Source organism: Helianthus annuus, chromosome 13, assembly GCF_002127325.2.
Source record: "Helianthus annuus cultivar XRQ/B chromosome 13, HanXRQr2.0-SUNRISE, whole genome shotgun sequence".
NCBI classification, from domain to species: Eukaryota; Viridiplantae; Streptophyta; class Magnoliopsida; order Asterales; family Asteraceae; genus Helianthus; species Helianthus annuus.
Genome location: NC_035445.2, coordinates 56,132,151 through 56,153,687, shown reverse-complemented (window position 1 = coordinate 56,153,687; position 21,537 = coordinate 56,132,151). Strand labels below are relative to the sequence as shown.

General features: G+C 37.4%; 1 protein-coding gene across 1 annotated transcript; it reads left to right on the top strand.

Annotated features, from left to right (window-relative positions):
* The first annotated feature begins 3,118 nt into the window (after positions 1-3,118).
* On the top strand, positions 3,119-6,882 carry LOC110897895. Its single transcript, XM_022144629.2, has 2 exons — positions 3,119-3,274; positions 6,069-6,882. The coding sequence occupies exon 2, from the start codon at positions 6,087-6,089 to the stop codon at positions 6,606-6,608; it is 522 nt and encodes a 173-aa protein (XP_022000321.1). The 5' UTR covers positions 3,119-3,274; positions 6,069-6,086; the 3' UTR covers positions 6,609-6,882.
* The last annotated feature ends 14,655 nt before the right edge of the window (positions 6,883-21,537 follow it).

The following is a 21,537-nucleotide window of genomic DNA, read 5'->3' as shown; positions in this document are numbered from 1 at the left end:
TTTTGTGTGAAGAAGTCAAAAGACTTTTTTACCCTTAACGACGCGCGTCCACGTAATAAAATTGATGTTATTTACGAAAACGCCACCTCGCCAATCTAGTCCATAGATTGTTTTGATCGGACGATTCATAAGCGTTCTCACACTTTCCACCGTTTTCTCTAAATCCTGACCCTATATATATATATATATATATATGGTGGAGGGTTCAAATGAGAAAAATTTTTTTTGTAAGAAGAAAAAAAAAGAAGTTTAAACCAATAAGAATGCTTCATTTTACTTCATTTAATATTTGTGTTTAATTTTAATATAAGGGTATATTTGTAAACTTACATAAATCATTAATTTGTATTCTTCCCCTTTAATAACTAGCTAAATTAAATTTGTAACTCTTTTTCAAAATATATACTTTTTTCCAAATTAAAAAAAAAACAACTTAATTTAAAGTGTAGAATAAATTACTATTGTGTAGGATAAATTACGAGTTGTGTAGGATATATTTCTAGGTGGTAGGATAATTTCGACTGTGTAGGATAAAATTCTAGGTGGTAGGATAATTTCGACTGTGTAGGATAAAATTCTATAATGTGTAGGTTATATGTAGGAAAATTTTGATATGTGTAGGTTTTGTAGATTATATGTAGGATAATTAATGATTAGTTGACTAATTAATTAAAAAGAGAAAAATTAATGATATAAGTAATAAATGAAATAGTATTTTACTAATATGCCCTTTCTTCTTTTTCTTCTCACATTAAAATTTTTTCTCAAATGAACCTTCCCATATATATATATATATATATATGAGAGTTTTTAAATGAGAACGCTAAATATCGCAAGAACCGTGAGAACGAATGAAAAAATCGCAAAAACTTGGTCAAAAACATTTCGAATTCAAAATTTCTTTTTACACTTATCACTATTATTCGAACACAATGTTAGAGATTTAATTAACACGTTTAAATTTACATGTATTTTTAAACATTGAAAATTTACACATGTGTAAGTTTTCTCATTTACACATGTGTATATTTGTTAGATGTGTAAAAAATCTAATAAGAGTGATTTTGAGAAAATAAATGAATTATTTGATGTTGTAAATTCTTTTTTTAATGTTGTATCTTAATTACAATGAGTTTTGTATTAAAAAATTGGTTTTCTCATTGGTTTTCATCATCAAATCCTCCCATGTATATATATGGGTAGGGTTCTAGAGTGAACACTAGTGTATTTGTGAACTGAGTGAACAAATTCTGGCCGTTGATTTACATCATCAAATCATCAAATACACTAGTGTATTTTTATCATCAAATCCTGATCAAATCTTGGCCATTGATTTACACTTATGTATTGATAATCAAGGGCTAGGATTAGTTTATACAGTTGTTCACAAATGAACCTGACCCTATATATATATATATATATATAGAGAGAGAGAGAGAGAGAGAGAATTGTGTTAAAATAAGAACCAGCTCGAGTTGTAAGAACCGTGAGAACTTTTTGATCCGGGCCGAGGTGGACCAATTTTTTTTTCATAACCGTAGATGCGTGTATTATAAACACATTTGTAAAAAAAATTTAAAAAAAAATGTCGTGTGTGTAGTTTTGAGCACCACAAGTTTGTGTTTACGGTACCCGTAAATTTTCCGGTTAGATTTACGGTACCTGTAAACACAAACTGGTGGTGCTCAAAACTACACACACGACATTTTTTTTTGAATTTTTTTTACAAATGTGTTTATAATACACGCAACTACGTTTATGAAAAAAAAAATTGGTCCACCTCGCCACGCACGGTGTAGTTCTCACGGTTCTTACAACTCGAGGTGATTCTCATTTTAGCGGTCCCCTATATATATGTATATATATGTAGGGTAATGCTAGACAGAAAACCCTCAAATTCTTAGAAAACTCTGGAAACCCAAATCTCCCCCCATTTTTACCCAACCTCACGACATTTTTTTTTTGAAAAAAATTACACATGTAATATACATGTTTTAGAGTGTTTTGGGCCAAAAAAAACAAAAAAGCGCCGAAGGGATTTTAAAAAAAAAATAAACAAAATTTAGTGCCTAACATGTGTTAGACAAAAATGCTGAAAGTTGCTGATTTTTTTTTTAAATTATCCCTTCGGCGCTTTTTTGATTTTTTTTGGCCCAAAACTCTTAAAAACATGTATATTACATGTGTTATTTTTTTCAAATAAAAAAATGTCGGGAGGTTGGGTTTTCTAGGGTTTTTTATATAGATAGGGTTTTCTATCTAGCCCTACCCTATGTATGGATATATATACGAGAAGGATCCGTTAGGAACCACTCTTTATTGCGAGAACCAGTGTGAACACAACCAAAAATACCTAAAAAATCTAAAAAACACACAAATTTTTTAATATATTTTTTTTAATAAAAATCGCTACTTTTCGTTAATAAAAAAAATTAAATTTTTTTGGATACTAAAAGTAGCGATTTTATAAAAAAATATTAAAAAAATTTGTGTGTTTTTTAGACTTTTTAAAATCTTTTTTTAGGTTTTTTTGAGGGTTTAGCTTTATGGTTTACCTTTTAGGATTTGGGGGGGGGGGGGTAGTTTTCTTTTAGGTTTTTTTAGGTATTTGGTGTAGTGGGTTTATTTTGTTGTGTTCACATCGGTTCTCATGGTTCTCGCAATAAAGATGATTCTCGCAGGAACTCTACCATATATATATATATATATATATATATATATATATATATATATATATATAAAGTTTGATTGGGCTCGTTTAAGCTCGCGAGCCTAAACAAGGTTTGTATGTAAATCTCGAGCTTAGACTCGATAATTAAATGAGCCATATTTCAGAGTCAAGCTTAGACTCGACTCTTTAAGGCTTGGCTCATTTGAGTTTCTTACCGATCTAATCCAGATTCGCTTTCGAACAGGGGCGGACCTATAGGTAGTTAAGCGGTGGCGTCCGCCACCCCTTGGTCGGAAAAAATTTGGAAAAGTTAGTGTAAATTTTGGAAAAATTTGACGTCTTTTCGATTTCGTTACCGCTTATTTATAAAATGTTACCGCTTGATCGAAATCATAGATCCGTCACTGCTTTCGAATCACTCCACCTCGTTTACACAAGAGGAAGAAGTCATTTAGTTGAGAAGTGAAGGAGTTTAAATGACTACTCATAGAAAGTAGGAGGGCTTTCAATCCCATCTCCTCAATTAAAATTTACACATCTGGAATTTCCCGTCTCGCTCTAACCTACGATTTCTTGGTTAATCGCCGTGTTTCGAGCTTTCAGGTAAGATCTTCTATCTAATCTCTATATATTTACCCCTAATTACCTTTTTGTTTGTTAATCTGTATATGTTTGCTGAAATTTTGAAGTTAATAGTTAACAATTGACGATCAAACGTAGGGTTTCAGTGATTAATTTGGGCATTTTATCATCATATTGTAATTCGATGATTGGTTGTGTGATTATGTCGCCTTTACTGTCTTAGATTAACCTAATATTAGTTTATTGAGGTGTTGGATTTGATTTTACTAAGTTAGGGTTTAGGATTTAGGAATTTCGGTTTATTGATTGATTTTTGGATGTTAGAATGTGAGATGTTGTTGATTAAGGCTAGTTGAAGATGAGTTTGAAGGCACATTGTTGATAGTTATTTCCAGTTTCTTGATCAGGGCTTTTATTTATCGAGCTTTTACTGCTTTTGGCTTCAGCTGGTTTCACTTGTTAACTTCTAGTTCATTTCAATTGTCCTGTCACCTGCTTCATATTATTATGTGATGTGACTTTTTAAATTTTGGCAGTTAAACTATGGTATATGATTAACAAGGGCTATGATTAATTTGTTGCCCTGCTTGCAGTGTGCACATATAATGTATATATGTGTGGGCGCTCGGGGGGCAAAGGTGAAATGGTACAAACTTTAACGTTATTTTACTAATTTCGTGAAAATAACGTTAAAAGCGGCTGATGGTTAATCATGCATGATGTGGTGGGGTTGATAGCTGAAAGACACGTGGGTACATGCACTAATCGGTCTCTGTCCCGATGGTTTGAGTGTTATGTGCCTTAGGTCCAAGGCTTGATACGAAACTACAATCGAGCCGGGGGTCTCATTGGAAGCAGCCTCTCTATTCCTACGGGTAGAGGTAAGGCTGTCTACATCTACCCTCCTCAGACCCTGCCTTAGCTTTGCTATTTGTGGGATTTACTGGGTATGATGATGATGATATGATTAATTAGTATGATGATACGATTAAGCTACCAAGAAGGTTGATGAGATCTGTCATTACCTTTAGATGATAGGTTGAGCAATACTTTGCTGTTGTCATATGTGAAGGCAAAACTAAAAAGTATATTGAACTTCTAAGAGTAGTTATACAAACTAGAGGAGACCTTGTTTTGAATATGTGTCTCTATGATTTGATTAGTTTTTCGTTACTAGCATGAGTTCAGCGCATCGCATGAATAGTTTATCCATTCTTACTTTCTTTCCAACTTCTATAATGGTGTGTGTGTGTGTGGGGGGGGGGGTGTTCATGCCGTTGCTCTATGGGGTACCAAAGCCATTTCACCACTCACCCCGCTTGCTCCATGCCGCTTCAAACTTTTCTTCCCACCAGCCATGCGGATCAGCATGAGGATGCCACACGGTATTCCCGCTTGCGGTACTTAGTTGTGGGGCGGTGTTCCCGTGCAGTACCGCCCTATGTTGTCAAAAGCGCAAAAAGCGCGCGCCTAGGCGCCCGGGTGCAGCGAGGCGCACCTAAAGCGCCTGGTGGTAGCCTAGGCGCAAAAACGGGCTTTTTTTTTGAAAAAACGGTTCTGAGGCGCAAAAAGCGCGCGCCTAGGCGCAAAAAACGTGGTTGAGGCGCAGGAAAAAAAATTTGGCTCACGCGGGCCCGGGTTTCCGGAGCTGCATTCTTGTCCGCACGAGTTCAACTAAATTCAAGCTCAGAAACTCATTTTTGCACAAAGTATTTACCACCTTTTGGGACAAAGTATTTACCACCTTCTGGGACTTTTATTCACGCACCCAAAACTTACAACATATAAGTTCTAAACTTTTGCTACTAACTATTAGCTACATGATCTTAAATGGCATGTATAATAGTTTCTTTTAATTTTATATGTGAAATCTTATTTATTTTCAAAGCATAACATATTTTTTATATTTTTTTTCTCTATGTGCGCTTTTCTTAAAAAAGCCCACGCTTTTTTTGCGCCTTGCGCCTAGGCTCCGGGCGAGGCTGATGCGCCTCGCCTGCGCCTTGCGTCTTTGACAACATAGGTACCGCCTTGCCACTCACCGCCACCTCCTCCATGCCGCTTCTCCATCATGCTCCACTCCCCTCCACCCTTATCAAACAAGTTCATGCAGTGCATTCTATTCCGTTACAATGTACCTTAATCTGAATGATAAACTTTACATGGATTGTTAGGAAAATGTTGTTACTTTAATTTGTGCACCTCATGCAGTCCGGAAAAAAAAGTGAATTAATTTCATGGACCAACACAAAAGTGTAAGATTGATATATGCATATTAGGCATGGAAAATCTGCTTTAATGATATTATTAGGGAATGCAAAAGGATTGCAGGTTAACGGTTTTATATGATTGATTGCCTGATTATTAAGAACTTTAGGGCTAATATATTGCTAAAGGGTATTATTAATGCATAGAGTAAATTACGTTTTTGGCCCCTGTGGTTATATCACTTTTACTATATTAGCCCAAAATAAGAATTTTTAACATATCTACCCCCATGGTCTCTATAACTAACCATTTTGGCCCCTAGGTCTAACCATTTTAGCCCCCATGGTCTCTATAACTAACCATTTTGGCCCCCATGATCTCTAGACTTAGGAGCCAAAATGGTTAGTTATAGAGACCATGAGGGTAGATATGTTAAAAATTCTTATTTTGGGCTAATATAGTAAAAGTGATATAACCACAGGGGCCAAAAACGTAATTTACTCTAATGCATAAAACCTCATAACTCATTTTATTTAAAAAGTTGGATTATATTTTGTCCATAATTGCACAAATTTATTGCTAAAGTGTTGCAACAAAATTGTTCCAGGAATTGGTCTTGAAAGCCATGGATGATGCATTCACAATTCAAATAAGCAGCGACTTAGTTAAGCAGCTAGCTAACGACACCGACAAAGCGAAGAAGAAAACAAGAAAACCAAAACCAAAAACACCAAAACCGTCCCAACAAAACAAAATTAAACCCGCCATCCATGACGACTCCCCATCCCTAAAAGGCGTCCCCTCTGCCGCCGGATGGCCGCCAATGTACTTCCCAACTCCACCACCTGCTAACGCCGAGGTGGACGCCATCCGCTCCGTCCTTCAAGACAGTGAAAAAGTTTTCGAAAAACTAGAAAAGAAAGAAGATGAAATGGTGGTTGAAGTAACACAAAAGGCGAAAGAACTTCATGATAAAGAGTTTAAGCTTCCACAACCGAAGCCTATGCCTTGCTCGACTGATTTGACCGCGTGTTTGGAATGCTACAAAGAAAACACGAAAGACCCGCTAAAATGCAGTACACTGGTCAAGAATTTTGCTGATTGTGCGCGCACCATAAGGCAGCAAGTCAGTTCGTCAAGTCAATAAAATGTTTTGATACGCATGATGATTTTGCTAGTTCAAACTAGACGATCCGGAATAACTAAAAATTGTTGAAAATGATACGAGATGAATCATTGGAACACGATTTGTGTTTTGTATGCAAGTTTTATGGGTTTTGTACTCTCTTATCATACCAGGCATAAACCGTTGATTGTGAACTTCATCAACTTCTTTTCTTTGTTCTTATGGATGTTAAAAACTTAAGAACTAAGAATTTTTTTTATTTACTTAAAGACCCTCATGGGGATGTTAGCACTTAGCAGGACTGCTTTTTGTTTGTTACAAGTGTCTCATTATTTGCAATTATGTTAGTTGTGTAAAATATAGATAGTTAATCATCAGATCTGTAAAAATATAAAAATTTAAAAATATGATTTGATCTTTTTCAGAAAATACCATTTTTGTTAAATTTAATTCGATAAGGTGTCGAATGGTTAATTTTTTGAACTGCAAATTTCATCAAGACAAACAGGCAAGCGTTCTATCGTAAATAGATGATCAGTGGTTTCCTCCTCTGTTCTACATAAATAGCAGAGCCCGTTGCCAGCAGAGACTCCTCTTCTAGTTAAATTCCAACACGCCGGAATTTGGTTGAGAAGAGTCCTCCAACCAAAACAAAGAACCGCTGAAAATCTTTCGTTTGAGACTCCGCCAACTGATTTGAGTTGAGCACATTCCTCATTGAACTGGCAGAGACGGACTTGCTAGGATCAGGGTCGGGCACACCCCTTGAAAAAAATTAGTGTATTTTATAGGCAAAAAACCCGATCGCACCTCTTGAAATTTTGGTTTAACCACTCGTTCGCACATCAAAAAAATAATTCCTAGGTCCGCCATTGGCTAGGATCCGGTCCTCCGGACCCCATCTCCACCAGTCAAATGGTTAATGAAAGTAAATTATGGTAGATGTTTTTTCATTTAACTTCTCTCATAAATTAGCATCCTTAAAAAGTCTATACCTCCATTATAGGTGATGAAAACAAAGACATCTATGATCTTATATAGAGGTGTAGGTGTACGAATAAACTTGTTGGGTTGTTATTGCCTATTGGGATTGACTTTTTTTAAATCGTTCTTGAGTTGGGATAAGATTGAAACAAATAATGATTATGACCCTAGGACTGGAGCTTTGAGAGCCGCATCCAGTGATCAAAGTATGAGATCGATATAGATGAACATCACATGATGATCATGTTTGGCAATGAGCCATCGAGTGTTTTTTGAGTCTTTTATCTTAAAACCATGTGTACTGGGGCATTATCTTCAAGCCCCTCCTTTAGGCATGAAACGGCATGTGACATCTTAGTCAGTATGGGGTATTATGAGGGTGAAGTTCAAAATTGGTGTCTATCCTATTCAGCATGGGGTATTATTGGGGGTGAAGTTCAAAAGTGGTGTAGTGGTATAATACCCCTTGCAATGATTACCCAATTATTTACTTTTAATTATTTTTTTTAATGAAAATTAAAATAAATAATACTTCTTTAAATAAAAAATTACATTACCATTAATTAAAATACTAAAAAATAAAGACAAAGCATGTAAAAGTATTAAAAATAAAAAAAAGCATACGGATGCTTAAAAAATAAAGCTCTAAAGTCCGTAGTTGTCACAGATTTGTTGCCTACGCATTTGTGCTAGGATTAAGGTGCCTCCTTGGAGGTGCTCGAATGGTTTTGACAAATACTCGATGTCTCTCTCCATTTGCCTTGCTTCTTGGATCGGGAAGAACTTTTTATTTTCGGCGTTTCTTTCTTGCAATATTTTCAAACACCTATGCCCGAGGTCTCGCGTATATTAAAGTTGTCAGTTCATCTCCTCGAAATCATCTTTCATTTCAGCACCCGCCGAACATGCCTCCGTCCTACCCCATTTTTGCCACTTCTTCCACCGGGAGGTCAGGGCAAATCCATTTCCTCCTCCTCGTCATCCATTTTAATAGGATTGTTTAAATTGACGTTTCGAGCATGGGAAATGAGCGTTTCTGGATCAACCAAAGAAGAGGTTTTGTAACGTTTTGCTTTGCGGCTACTACTAAACGTCATTGTTGGTACGTTAGCCCACTTAGGACTTCCACATAGAAGCTCTCAACACTTCAAGTATGCGAATGTCCCTCGCGTTGAGTTGTACTCCTCCAACGCTTTTGTTAATATTTTCGTATTGCTTTGACCACTACCCCAATTGTCCTTAATACGTTGGAAAACCGAGATGTCTAGCCAAGCCCATGCGAGCTTGTACTCCTCAGATTTTGTCTAAGGTTGGTAGGTCATTTTCGCACGAGGAGCGGTACCCTATTTTTTATGCGAGCGTCTTCCATGTTGAGAGGCCTCGGGTTCGCGCTCGGCTTGTGTCTCCGGCGCTGTCTCGATCTTGGGCTCGACTTCGTCTTGGGAACCATACTGTAACAACCCGCACTTCCGTGCGTTGTTACTACTCATTATACTCGTTACGCCTAGCACCAGAGATTCGGATCATAATGTAACAATATCGGATACATCACTAAATCGAAGTATAATCGAATAATTACGCATATTCTATCGCTATTACAAGCTATTTTTCGCAAATAATAACACTCATGATGATGTTGAGTGGGGACCTATTCTGCCCTCCTCGATAGCCGTGAGGTGTCAAGACGTAAACAATCAACGTTAACAAGGACTTTCGGGTGAGTACCATGCCTCCAGCCATCGTGACGATGACGGCAATACGAGCAAGTAGTGCCCCGATAATCACTGTGGCACATCACATCGAAGAACGCATTCGAAGGCACGCGTAACTCGATCATCGCACCGAATATTGAATATATGGATACGTATATACGACCCTTTTGTGATTAATTATAATAAATAAATAATAATATAAATATGTGGAAATGTGGCCCAAACTATCGCAACGCACCAAAAACGAGGATCGAAAGGCCTCCGTACGGATGGGCCAGCCGTTCGGCTGGGCCAACCGATCGGACGGGCCAGCCGAACTGTCACGGCCCCCGCGCCCGGTTTGACCCGGTCCAGGAGCCGCGGGACAGAAAAACCCGTGGTATTTATGTTTACAGCGGAAGTCTTAACAGGATCGGTTTAAACTTAAAAATTTGCCCGAGTATTATTTATTTACATTTCAGGATAAACCCCGTAAATTTCATAATTTCATTATTTTATAAACATGTTTATTTATTTATTTGAGCCACTCCTTCAAGCTTGATGGTGCTCCGTAGCACGTGTACTGAATTCACAGTATGTCCTCTGAAACATGTTGTAAAAAGGTTTTGTCAGCAGGGAAATACTGAGTGAATCATTCAGTTTGATAAAACGACACATAGTTATCAATTATAGCATAAGAGCGATTACAATGGCAGTATCTTATTTTATATCTGGTCTTGCCACCCGTGTGACGATGGTCATACCACTATTGGGTCCAGTCACCCAATTAGTGACGTTTTATCACTGCTAGGTCTTGTAGCCTAACCCCTGTTAGGGCTTATTGCCTAACCGTGAGAAATTAGTAATGTGCACAATACCCCACTAACCAGCGGTTAAGATAACCACAACTTAATCCCTGTAATTATAACATTTGGAAAATAGTTTGAGGTATTGTAAAAACAGTTTGATAAAAAGAAGAATGACTCACATTGCAGATTTAACGGGCAAGATATAAGCCTACTGATTTGCCTGTGATTAACCTAGTTTAAATAATCATATACACACACAACCGGGTTAGTAACTAATTCAGCAGTTACGTCAATTCACGAGATCAAACCTTCACATCGATTAACAAGTGCGATACTTAATAATTCAATCGGATTCACAACGAATAACAGAGCATAGTCCGAATTCGAACAGCACTCTAATATTCAAGTCGAAATCACGACGAACAATCAAAGTACAAGCTCAATTTGAGCAGCACTCGGACAATCGTTGGATAGTTATAATCGATCGGACGTTGAATCGTAATAGCGATCGAGTTATTACCCTGATTGCGGCAGCACTTCGTGATCGTGTGTGTTTTTGTAGTAAATAGTGTATAACTTCGTCAACGAAGTGAATTTCTTCGTCGAATTAACACCAGAATGCAAGTGCCAGACCCCTCTATTTATACCCAAAATTGGTGCCTCCCGCGTGTCGCGGAAGAATTCGGGGAATCTCCCGCTACTCGCCTGAGATGTCATTTTTAGGGTAGGGTAGGTACGTGTCCAACTAGCCTTGCTGAGTTGGTTTCGACTGAAACTTAGTTCCCACGTAAAAACTGTTAAGATATTACCAACTAGGGTTTATCCCCCCTGAGTTTTAGGGGCCCTGATCCTGATTCCAATTGTTATGAAAATTTTAGGGTTAGTGCAGAATTACTTGGGTGTCTTAATTATGGTTTTCTTATCAACTAATTATCGTCCTAATTACTGATTTTGGTGACAGTTGTTACATCCTCCCCACCTTAATAAAAATCTCGTCCTCGAGATTTATTGGAATAGTTGAGGATACTTTTGCGTTTCATTTCTGATTCTAACTCCCAAGTGTATTCTGGTCCTCTCCTAGAATTCCATTTAACTTTGACCAACACCAGTCGTTTGTGTTTGAGAAACTTGACTTTTCTATCTTCGATCTGTAGTAGTTTCTCTATAAACTTCAACTTTTCGTTCACCTCTACATCTTGAAGAGGTACTGCCAGAGATTCGTCGGATAAACATTTCTTGAGGTTGGATACATGAAATACATCATGTACTCCAGATAATTCTTCTGGTAATTGTAGTCGATAAGCAACTGGTCCTATTCGTTGGATTACTGGAAATGGTCCTACGTACTTTTATCTTACCTTTCTTTTCTTACCGAATCTAATAATTCCTTTCCAAGGAAATATTTTCAATAGCAATTTGTCTCCAACTCGAACTCCTACGGCTCTGGCTTATTATTTGTATACTCTTCTGACCGTCTTCAGCCTTTCCTTCGTGATACTAAATATCACAATCGTAGTCACCGAGGATTTCCTTTTTCCTTGTGTTTAATTCTTGTTGCTCAAATATGTATCTTAAATTCTTATGACCCGTATGGATAGTAAACTTATCTCCCTGCAGATAATGTTTCCAAATCTTAAGGGTAAATTTATGGCTTCTAAGTTTAGGTTTAGAGGTGGTATTGCTTTCTTAGTGCTTTTGCAATTGTCTTAATGCATACACAATTACCTTTTTGCGTTGCATTATCATATATTCAAATTCTAGCTTTGTAACATTACTGTATACTTTAAAATCTTCTGTTCCTTCTGGTAAGGCTAGAATTGGAACCTTTATGTTGTAAGATCCTAAAGGCTTTTTCTGGTTTAGGTTTTTATTCAACCTTAACTGTTTTGGTTTAGTTAGGGATATATCTTGTCTGGAGAAATATTCCCAATAATCTATCTATAGTATCTGTCTAAATTTACAGAATTCCTAGTTTCTCTTTAGGGATTGCGGAAATCTTCCATTTAGTAATTTGCCGCTATCTTATCAGGATCTAAGTGAATACCTTCAAGATTCACCATGTGTTCTCAGAATTGTACTTCTTGAAGTCAGAATTCATATTTTGAGAATTCAGCATATAGCTTTTCTTTTCTTAACAAGGTTAAGAGTGCATGTAAATGCTTACAATAGTCCTCCTGACTTTTGGAGTAAATAAGTATATTGTTGATAAAAACAATTACAAATTTATCCAAATACGGTTTACATATTCTTTTTGTCATGTCCATAAATGCTATTAGGATATTTGTTAATCTGGAGGGCATGATTGTGAATTTGTATCGCTCATACCTAATCCTGAGAGCGGTTTTAGGTATGTTTTGTTCTCTCAATTGATGACACAAATATATCGTAGACAAATACCTAGTGTTCTAAAGTTGATCAAATAGATCCTTAATCCTAGGTAATGGGTATCGATTTCTAATGGTAACTTTGTTTAATTTCCTATAATCTATATACCTTCTCCTTGATCCGTCCTTCCTATTTACAAATGACACTGAAGCTTTTATTATAGAGAATTCGAACAAGGTTGGTTATTTAACCAATCTATTCCTATAACATCGAATCCGGCTGATTTATTAATAACAAGTTTACAGAAAATTTTACGTCCTATTAATTCTATCTTTGCTTCTCGCAAAATGTTATTTATTCTAACGGACTTTTCATATGCCGTTTTTACTGTAAAAATTGGCCTAAGGTTGGCTAAAGGTAAATTACGGATTTGACAAAATGAAGTATTTATAAAACTTTGGTATGCACCAGAGTCAAATAATACTTTTGCCTAATCGTTGGAAACTTAAAACGTACCAACTATGATGTCAGGAATTAGTTCAGCTTCCTGAGTAGTCAATTGAAAAGCTCTCGCGTTTCTCTTGGTAGTCCCTTCTGCAGGTTTCACCTTCTCGTTTGCTGGGTTGCCAAATTTTGGGCAGTTCGTCCGGTAATGTCCTGTTTCTCCACAATTGTAGCAGGTTATTGCCTTCTTTTTCCTGCAATCCTCTTCTCGATGTCCTGGAATTTTGCAGAAATTGCAGCATCCTTTGCATTTTCCAAAATGCTTTCCCTTGCAGGTATCGCAAAATGGAATAGTAGGGAATCACCCGGTTCCTTTTTTCCTGAGATTGCTATTATTACCAATCTGAAATTCTTGGGAAATTTTCTGGGCTAACTCCTTCCTCTTATTTTCTTCCCGAGTGCGCACCAGTCCATCAGTTAGAGTGTTAGCTAATTCTACCGCATCGTCAATTGTGCGGGGTCTCGCAGCTTTGACAATATCACGAATCTCACTAATCAATCCCCAGATGTAGCGAGATATAAGTACCGGTTCCGGCGAAGCCAGAGTAGGTACAATTCTGGCATACTCAAAGAATTTTGAAGTATACCCTCGACAATCTACGTCCACCATTCGGTGACTTAAAAACTTATTTGCCATTTGCTCTTTCTCATATTCGGGACAAAATTTCCTTTCTATTAATCGCTTAAATTCTTCCCAACCCATGGCATAGGCTACGTCACTTCCTTTGGCTTGTAACACTGTATTCCATCATTCTAATGCTTCTTCCTTGAAAAGGTGCGAAGCGTACATAACCTTATCTTCCTCAACACATTTACTTATTCTGATCACCGCCTCGGTTTTCTCCAACCAACGCAGTGCCGCAGTTGCCCCTTCATTGCCTGCGAACTCTACAGGTTTACAGGCAAGGAACTCCTTATAAGTGCAACCAGGCGTTGCAGCTTTCCTTTTCTTAGGGAGCGGAGCTCGTCGCGGTTCATTATCATGACTAACATGATCATTTCCTCCGTTTACACTATTACTGAAATTATCTTCAGAAATACGTTTGCTAGGAATGATTTGTTGTGATTCTACGGGATTTTTAACAGCAGTGACAATTGCTGGAATAGCGTTGGCTATCCCCTGAGCAATCATTGTTGGAATAGTATTGGCTATCCCTTGAGCAACGATATTTTCTATATCCTGCCTAGTCATATATTGACCCCCTGATTGTTGCTCGGATTGATTATCCTCGTTAACTGGTTCATTATTAGAGTTTTCCATTGGACAACTAATTTGTAGATAAATAATTAGTATATAAGAAATAATCCAATGTTACACTTAATTGCACATAATCACGTAAACGAACCCAAATTTGTAAATGTTCTAAGATTTTCATTAGATCATGCTTCTATATATAACTATTTTATTTTCTATTTTACACATGCCAATTTTATTACTATTACATAATCGCAATTTCATAAATTCCCGATCCTTTTGTTAAATAATAATCTAGTAACGTTGTTTCCTTGGATCGTATTTCCAGGAGATTTGTTTTCCAATCTCTTGGATCCTATTCCCAATATTTATTAATTCTTGGTTGAACTGGCGGAGTCTAACTGTATTCTTGTTACTCTTAGGTGGATTTGGTAAAGGTTCTAGATTGGACTGAGGAAAAAGCTTATAGGGATTGTTCTGTAACTGTATTTCATGAGTCAACCATTCGTCTATTTCGAAAGGTCGCGAGTGTACTGAAAGGTTTGGGATAACTGATTCTGAGTTCATCGATAGTCGTGCTTCATTAATAGTTTTGATAGTATTATAGTCTGTTAATGTAAAATCTAACTCTTCTTGAGATGGTAACCCCTCAATTTGCCTAGAGCTTTCCCCAATTTCTATTCCCTTAGACTTGGGTTGCTTGAGAGGTAAAGCGTTAAATTCTATAGGTTCCTCTATGTCTGGTATATATCTATTAAAATCTCTGGAAACCTCTGTTCTTACTAGATAGAGATTTAACTTCTGAAGGGCATCAGACAAATCACTCATGCTGTTTTTGCAGAATACATACAATTATTATGTCAGAATTTATAACAAATTTTGATAGAAATATGTGTTTAATTACCAGAACAATTAGAATTTTAAAGTACCCTTAGTTTTATTTATAAATTTATATATTTACTAAATAAGACTTCTAGACTTGTAAAGGCACTAAAATTTTAGTCTAATTTATTTATTAATTGCTAAACATATAAAATCTGTTCCATACTATATGCAATTAATCAGATAATAAAGCACATAATTACAAAATAACAATTTAATAAAATTAAGTATTTTCTAAATACTTAATAGGCTTAAATCAGTGGCTTGATCAGTGGCTCTGATACCACCTTTTTCTGTCACGGCCCCCGCACCCGGTTTGACCCGGTCCAGGAGCCGCGGGACAGAAAAACCCGTGGTATTTATGTTTACAGCGGAAGTCTTAACAGGATCGGTTTAAACTTAAAAATTTGCCCGAGTATTATTTATTTACATTTCAGGATAAACCCCGTAAATTTCATAATTTCATTATTTTATAAACATGTTTATTTATTTATTTGAGCCACTCCTTCAAGCTTGATGGTGCTCCGTAGCACGTGTACTGAATTCACAGTATGTCCTCTGAAACATGTTGTAAAAAGGTTTTGTCAGCGGGGAAATACTGAGTGAATCATTCAGTTTGATAAAACGACACATAGTTATCAATTACAGCATAAGAGCGATTACAATGGCAGTATCTTATTTTATATCTGGTCTTGCCACCCGTGTGACGATGGTCATACCACTATTGGGTCCAGTCACCCAATTAGTGCCGTTTTATCACTGCTAGGTCTTGTAGCCTAACCCCTGTTAGGGCTTATTGCCTAACCGTGAGAAATTAGTAATGTGCACAATACCCCACTAACCAGCGGTTAAGATAACCACAACTTAATCCCTGTAATTATAACATTTGGAAAATAGTTTGAGGTATTGTAAAAACAGTTTGATAAAAAGAAGAATGACTCACATTGCAGATTTAACGGGCAAGATATAAGCCTACTGATTTGCCTGTGATTAACCTAGTTTAAATAATCATATACACACACAATCGGGTTAGTAACTAATTCAGCAGTTACGTCAATTCACGAGATCAAACCTTCACATCGATTAACAAGTGCGATACTTAATAATTCAATCGGATTCACAACGAATAACAGAGCATAGTCCGAATTCGAACAACACTCTAATATTCAAGTCGAAATCACGACGAACAATCAAAGTACAAGCTCAATTTGAGCAGCACTCGGACAATCGTTGGATAGTTATAATCGATCGGACGTTGAATCGTAATAGCGATCGAGTTATTACCCTGATTGCGGCAGCACTTCGTGATCGTGTGTGTTTTTGTAGTAAATAGTGTATAACTTCGTCTACGAAGTGAATTTCTTCGTCGAATTAACACCAGAATGCAAGTGCCAGACCCCTCTATTTATACCCAAAATTGGTGCCTCCCGCGTGTCGCGGAAGAATTCGGGGAATCTCCCGCTACTCGCCTGAGATGTCATTTTTAGGGTAGGGTAGGTACGTGTCCAACTAGCCTTGCTGAGTTGGTTTCGACTGAAACTTAGTTCCCACGTAAAAACTGTTAAGATATTACCAACTAGGGTTTATCCCCCCTGAGTTTTAGGGGCCCTGATCCTGATTCCAATTGTTATGAAAATTTTAGGGTTAATGCAGAATTACTTGGGTGTCTTAATTATGGTTTTCTTATCAACTAATTATCGTCCTAATTACTGATTTTGGTGACAGTTGTTACACGAATGGCTGGGCCAACCGATCGGACAGGCCAGCCGAACGGCTGGGCCAACGATCGGACAGGCCGACCTGCCCTCCTTTCCTTCCTCCTTGCCTATAAATACCCCTCATTCACCTCCAACACACTTGTTGTCACTGTTGCTGCTCGACCAGAAGTTCCAACCCCTTTATCTCTCGATTTCTCGCGATTCTTGTAAGTTTTCAACTCAAATCTTGTACTTCCTTGATCTTTATGCTTTCCTCCACCTTTCTATCTTTCAAATTCCAACTTTTAACCGTGAAATCAACGGATTTGAGGTGTTCTAGGGTGATGTCATCATGGAGTTCTTATGAACTTCAAGTGTTGGTCTCATTCCACCAAGAACAACTCAGATCTAGAGGGTTTCCATAAGAATAAACAAGATTTTCACATCAGACCTACACATAATCTTGAATAAAAGGATTGAAGGATGGTTTTCCAACCTTCTTTCAACTCTTTTACTCTCAAGGCACTCAAAAACGGTGGAATCGGAGCTTATACCGACCTTCTACTCATTTCTAGTGTCGTGGTGGTCAAAGATCTAACGATGAGACGACCAATTTCGGGTTAAACAAGGAAAGACTGCCAAGAACGGCCAGTTCTGATGGAACAGGGTGATTCCCGGCCGCTAGAACAAGTCGGAATTGATGGAATTTTAGTTGTTTAGCACGTCATAGCAACGTCTCGACCCAAACCACCGAAAAACTTACAAAAATTGTCAAATACAGCTGGACAGGCTAGCCGATCGGACATGCCAGCCGATCGGACAGCGCATCCGAACGGGCCAGCCCTTGATCTAATTACCATCCGTTTTCGCGTATTCCGTAATCATGTAACGCGCCATCAACCACTCATGTGACCAGTCTATAATCAGGGCATTCTCGGACATAATCCCGCCAATCCAAACCAAATACGCACTGTGAGTATACTTGACCCCTTTTTATTGAATTTTGGGTGTAACATACGTTCCTTATAAATCGAACTCATCAACGAATCATATAATCAGTCAATTTATCACTTGCGAATAACTGTTTGCATAGATATACGTGATGCTAGTTACATATGTGCTAGGACTTATACTCGTGACGTCCCACCACGACTAGTATAGTACTATTGCGCCCGACGGGGTCTAGTTATACCATCGAAGAATCGAGCATCGAGGACTTAGCTGGTAGTATCAATTTTGTGAGTATATTTGTCGTGTATTACGTTTATGCATGTGGAAATTCGCAACACTTTTTAATCTATTACGCTATTATATATCAAACCTGTATACTCGCCAATACTTTTGTATTGACAATATTTTAACGTATGTTGCAGGATTAGTTGAAGTCTCCATCAAATCAAGCTAGGAAGTCTAGAAACTCACCTCAAATCTAGGTTGTCGGATTTGAATTGTTCGAGAGGACAAGAAAATCCGTGATGACTTATGTGATTGTATTATTTGTTAGTATGGGATAACGAATGTAATAAATATTATCGCAATATAGTTGTTATGGATTCTCTTGAGCAATCTGGTTCGCCTAGTGCCGCGCCCCGATGATTCCGCCATCGGTTGGGGTGTGACACATACGTACCCCCATGTTGATGCAAAGCCGAGTGACCCTTGAAAGTATTGTTGGGGCATGTTTAATAGTTTTGTGTACCCCATCGTATTCGTATCGCAATCTTGGTAATTATAGGTTGGTAGTGGGAGGGTGGTGTTCGGATGATACGAATTTGGGTTGGTTGGCCGAGACGGAACACCAAACGGGGGGCAGAATGGATGCAGAATATGTTTTTATAAAAAAGAGAAGGAGGTGTAAGAGATGTGTATAAAAAATGGGTTGAGTGGGGTTTAAATAAGGGGTAAAAGTAAATAATAAAAATGAAAAAAATATTTTTTTTATATTCGTTGCACCATGGTCACTTTTTTGAAAACCACATTTCCCCGACGTTTTAACAAACACGCCAGCCAAAAAATGAAGGAAACGCCCAAGGGGGGCGATGTAGCTGGCATGTTCCGACGTTATTGAGCAACATCACGCAACTTCCTTGATCGACTACGGGTGGTCTAAAAGCATTGTTTGGAAGGATACCCTTTTAAAGCTTTTAAGCGGCTTTGAAGAAGGCATGTTCAAGGCGTGTTTTATAATTCAGGAGCTTAAAGTAAAATTATACATAACCTACAATAATCACGTTAAGAGTTCCAACGTTCCATCATAATTCTATTCGATTCTAATTACTTCCAAACTACCATCGCTTGACTTGCCTGTCACCCACCATAACCCTTCTTATGTTGATCACTGTTGGGCCAATTATCGAGTGTCTTGCATGTTTTGTATTGATTTCATCTGGTTTCCACTAATATTGATTGCGTTCATGACAATGATCATTCAGCGTCTAAGTGTACTTGATGAAGAGGATGAGAATTATAACAATTTCAGCTTTAGTAGCTAGGAAGAACACCCAAGTAAACCTTGAGTAGTCGTCAACTACGATCAAACAATACTTCTTTCTTCCTAGACTAATGACGGCCATAATAGGTCAAATGAATCATGTGAAACAAGTTAAAAGGACATAATTTTGATAGGTCTGAACGATCCGATTTCAGTCTCTGTTCGGTAAAAATATAGAGACGGGTGTAATTGGGCCATGAATAAACAATAATAAACAAGAAATGATTGATGAACAAAGATTAAACGAGAGAAGATTTTATTATATGTGATAAAAGGTTGCAAGTTAATCATCCACCCTGGGTGAGCTCCCCCGGGGTGGTGGCTCCAAAATTCACACCCTAAAAGTGATGACTAATATTCTATTTATAGACCCTGAGCCTTGTCCTCCAAGCAAGCCGCCCCTTGCTTGGAAAAACTACTAAACTCACTAAAACATACAATTATAATAACATCGCTAATTAAAGACGCCTTAAATGATAACATCATTCTCCAATTTGACCCAACAATATTGTAATACCCCGAATCTTAATGTGCTGGTTATAAACGTGTGAAATATGTAATTTATATTTCATATATTGTTAAACGAGTAAGATAATTGTGTGAAAGGTGAAATATCTTGACAAACCTTGGCTAATATAGGAGACCGTTAATATTAATAATTAAATATATTATTTTATTTACCTTACTCCGTTTTTAATGAAACTTAGGTTAAAACGTAGATAAAAATATGCTCATTCTAATGACATATTCGTCATTTTATAAAACGTCATATTTTAAAAGTTATACAAGAAAAAACGAGTTAAGCAGCTGAATTAATATATATAAGCAAGCAAGCTAGCAGGTCAAGCAGGTAGGTAGGCACGTCAATTGAATCCCATATCGACCAGAAAAGGATTTGAGGTGCCTGCTTGCTTGCTTTAAATAAGAGTCTCAGTAGTTTGTTTAGGTACCAGTTTCTTTAACGGGAATGCTCTAGTATAGAGAATCCCGAGTATACGATACCCCGTTGCGTGTTGTTAGTAGTCGTTTTTGGAGCGCGAGTAGGAGCAGGAGTAGGGAAACTCTACATCAACGTGCCGTAGATAGTTTTGAGGTATACTCTCGTTTAAGTTTATGTTTAGTTATTTATTATTTATTTTTAGTAGTTAATATTAGTTTTATTATTAGTAATAATATATTAGTAGTAGTAGTGTTAGTATTATTTTTAGGTACTAGGGTTATTGTGAGGGGCGGGTATTGGGTAGCCTAGCCTTAGTTATGCATGGACTGATCACCCATGCTTAAACAAGGCAGTGTTAACCAATATCCAACCATGATAATGACTAGTTAGGTGTACCATTACCTAACCTAGGATTATGTAATTGTGTCAGGACCTTGAGACATAACCCAGTATTACTAGCGGCTGTTAAGCAATTGCTAATCAGGTGAGTCATCATACTTGTCTTTTAAACTGTGATAGTATACTCGTCCATAACTGGTAATAATGAGAATGCTACAGTATGCATGTGTCAGTAGGGGTATATGGGATCCTATTATGCTTAATGAGGTGTGTCACTCTGGGAAGGGTAATAAGGTGTTGTACCCATAGGCACTTCGTGCTTATAAGGTCTAGCGACACACACTCATACCTATGTGACGGCCGTAGGGGGACACAGCTGGAGGACCAGTATGTCTCTTGTACGGTGGTTTGTGACAAGTCAAATGTGACCTATAAGGTTCAATGAGGCCCAACCTGACTATAATGTGGTCACATGCCCATATTGTGTATGCATATAATGTAAACTGTGGTCTGTCTTTATAAAAAATGTATAGTATGAGCTCACCTGTATATATCTGACGTCGTTTTGAGTATACTTATCTCAGGTGAGTCATGAGGAAAGCTGTAGGAACTACTTGACAGTTGTGGAGTTTTAGAAGATCAAGGAGTTCTTAGTTGCCAAAAGTTTGTAAATTAATAAAGTGTTATACTCAGACTATTATAAGTTTTAATGAAAGTTTAGTTTGTTTCCGCTGTAAGTGTATCAATTGTGCACAATCACCCGGGTTACGGGGTGGGTGTTACAGTTGGTATCAGAGCCCGAGGTTTTAGCGAATTAGGTATTGAAGGAATGCCTAGGCTTTAACCATTAGTTCTCTAAAGATTAAATAGCACACTCAGACTAGGCCACATAATATATACTCAGGAAAAGTACTTGCATAGTCAGTTGAGTGACGCTAGAAGAAGTAAACTATGTTGTGCCATTCTATGTGCTATATATATACATGTATATATATTTATCTATGTGATGTATATAGTTGTTATATTATAATGATGTATCATACATACTAGTTACTCTTTATACTCATATTCCTATAGGAAAGAGACAATGTCT

Bases quoted from the DNA above. Each gene is read 5' to 3' on its own strand.
- LOC110897895 (XM_022144629.2), top strand. From the start codon at position 6,087: ATGGATGATGCATTCACAATTCAAATAAGCAGCGACTTAGTTAAGCAG.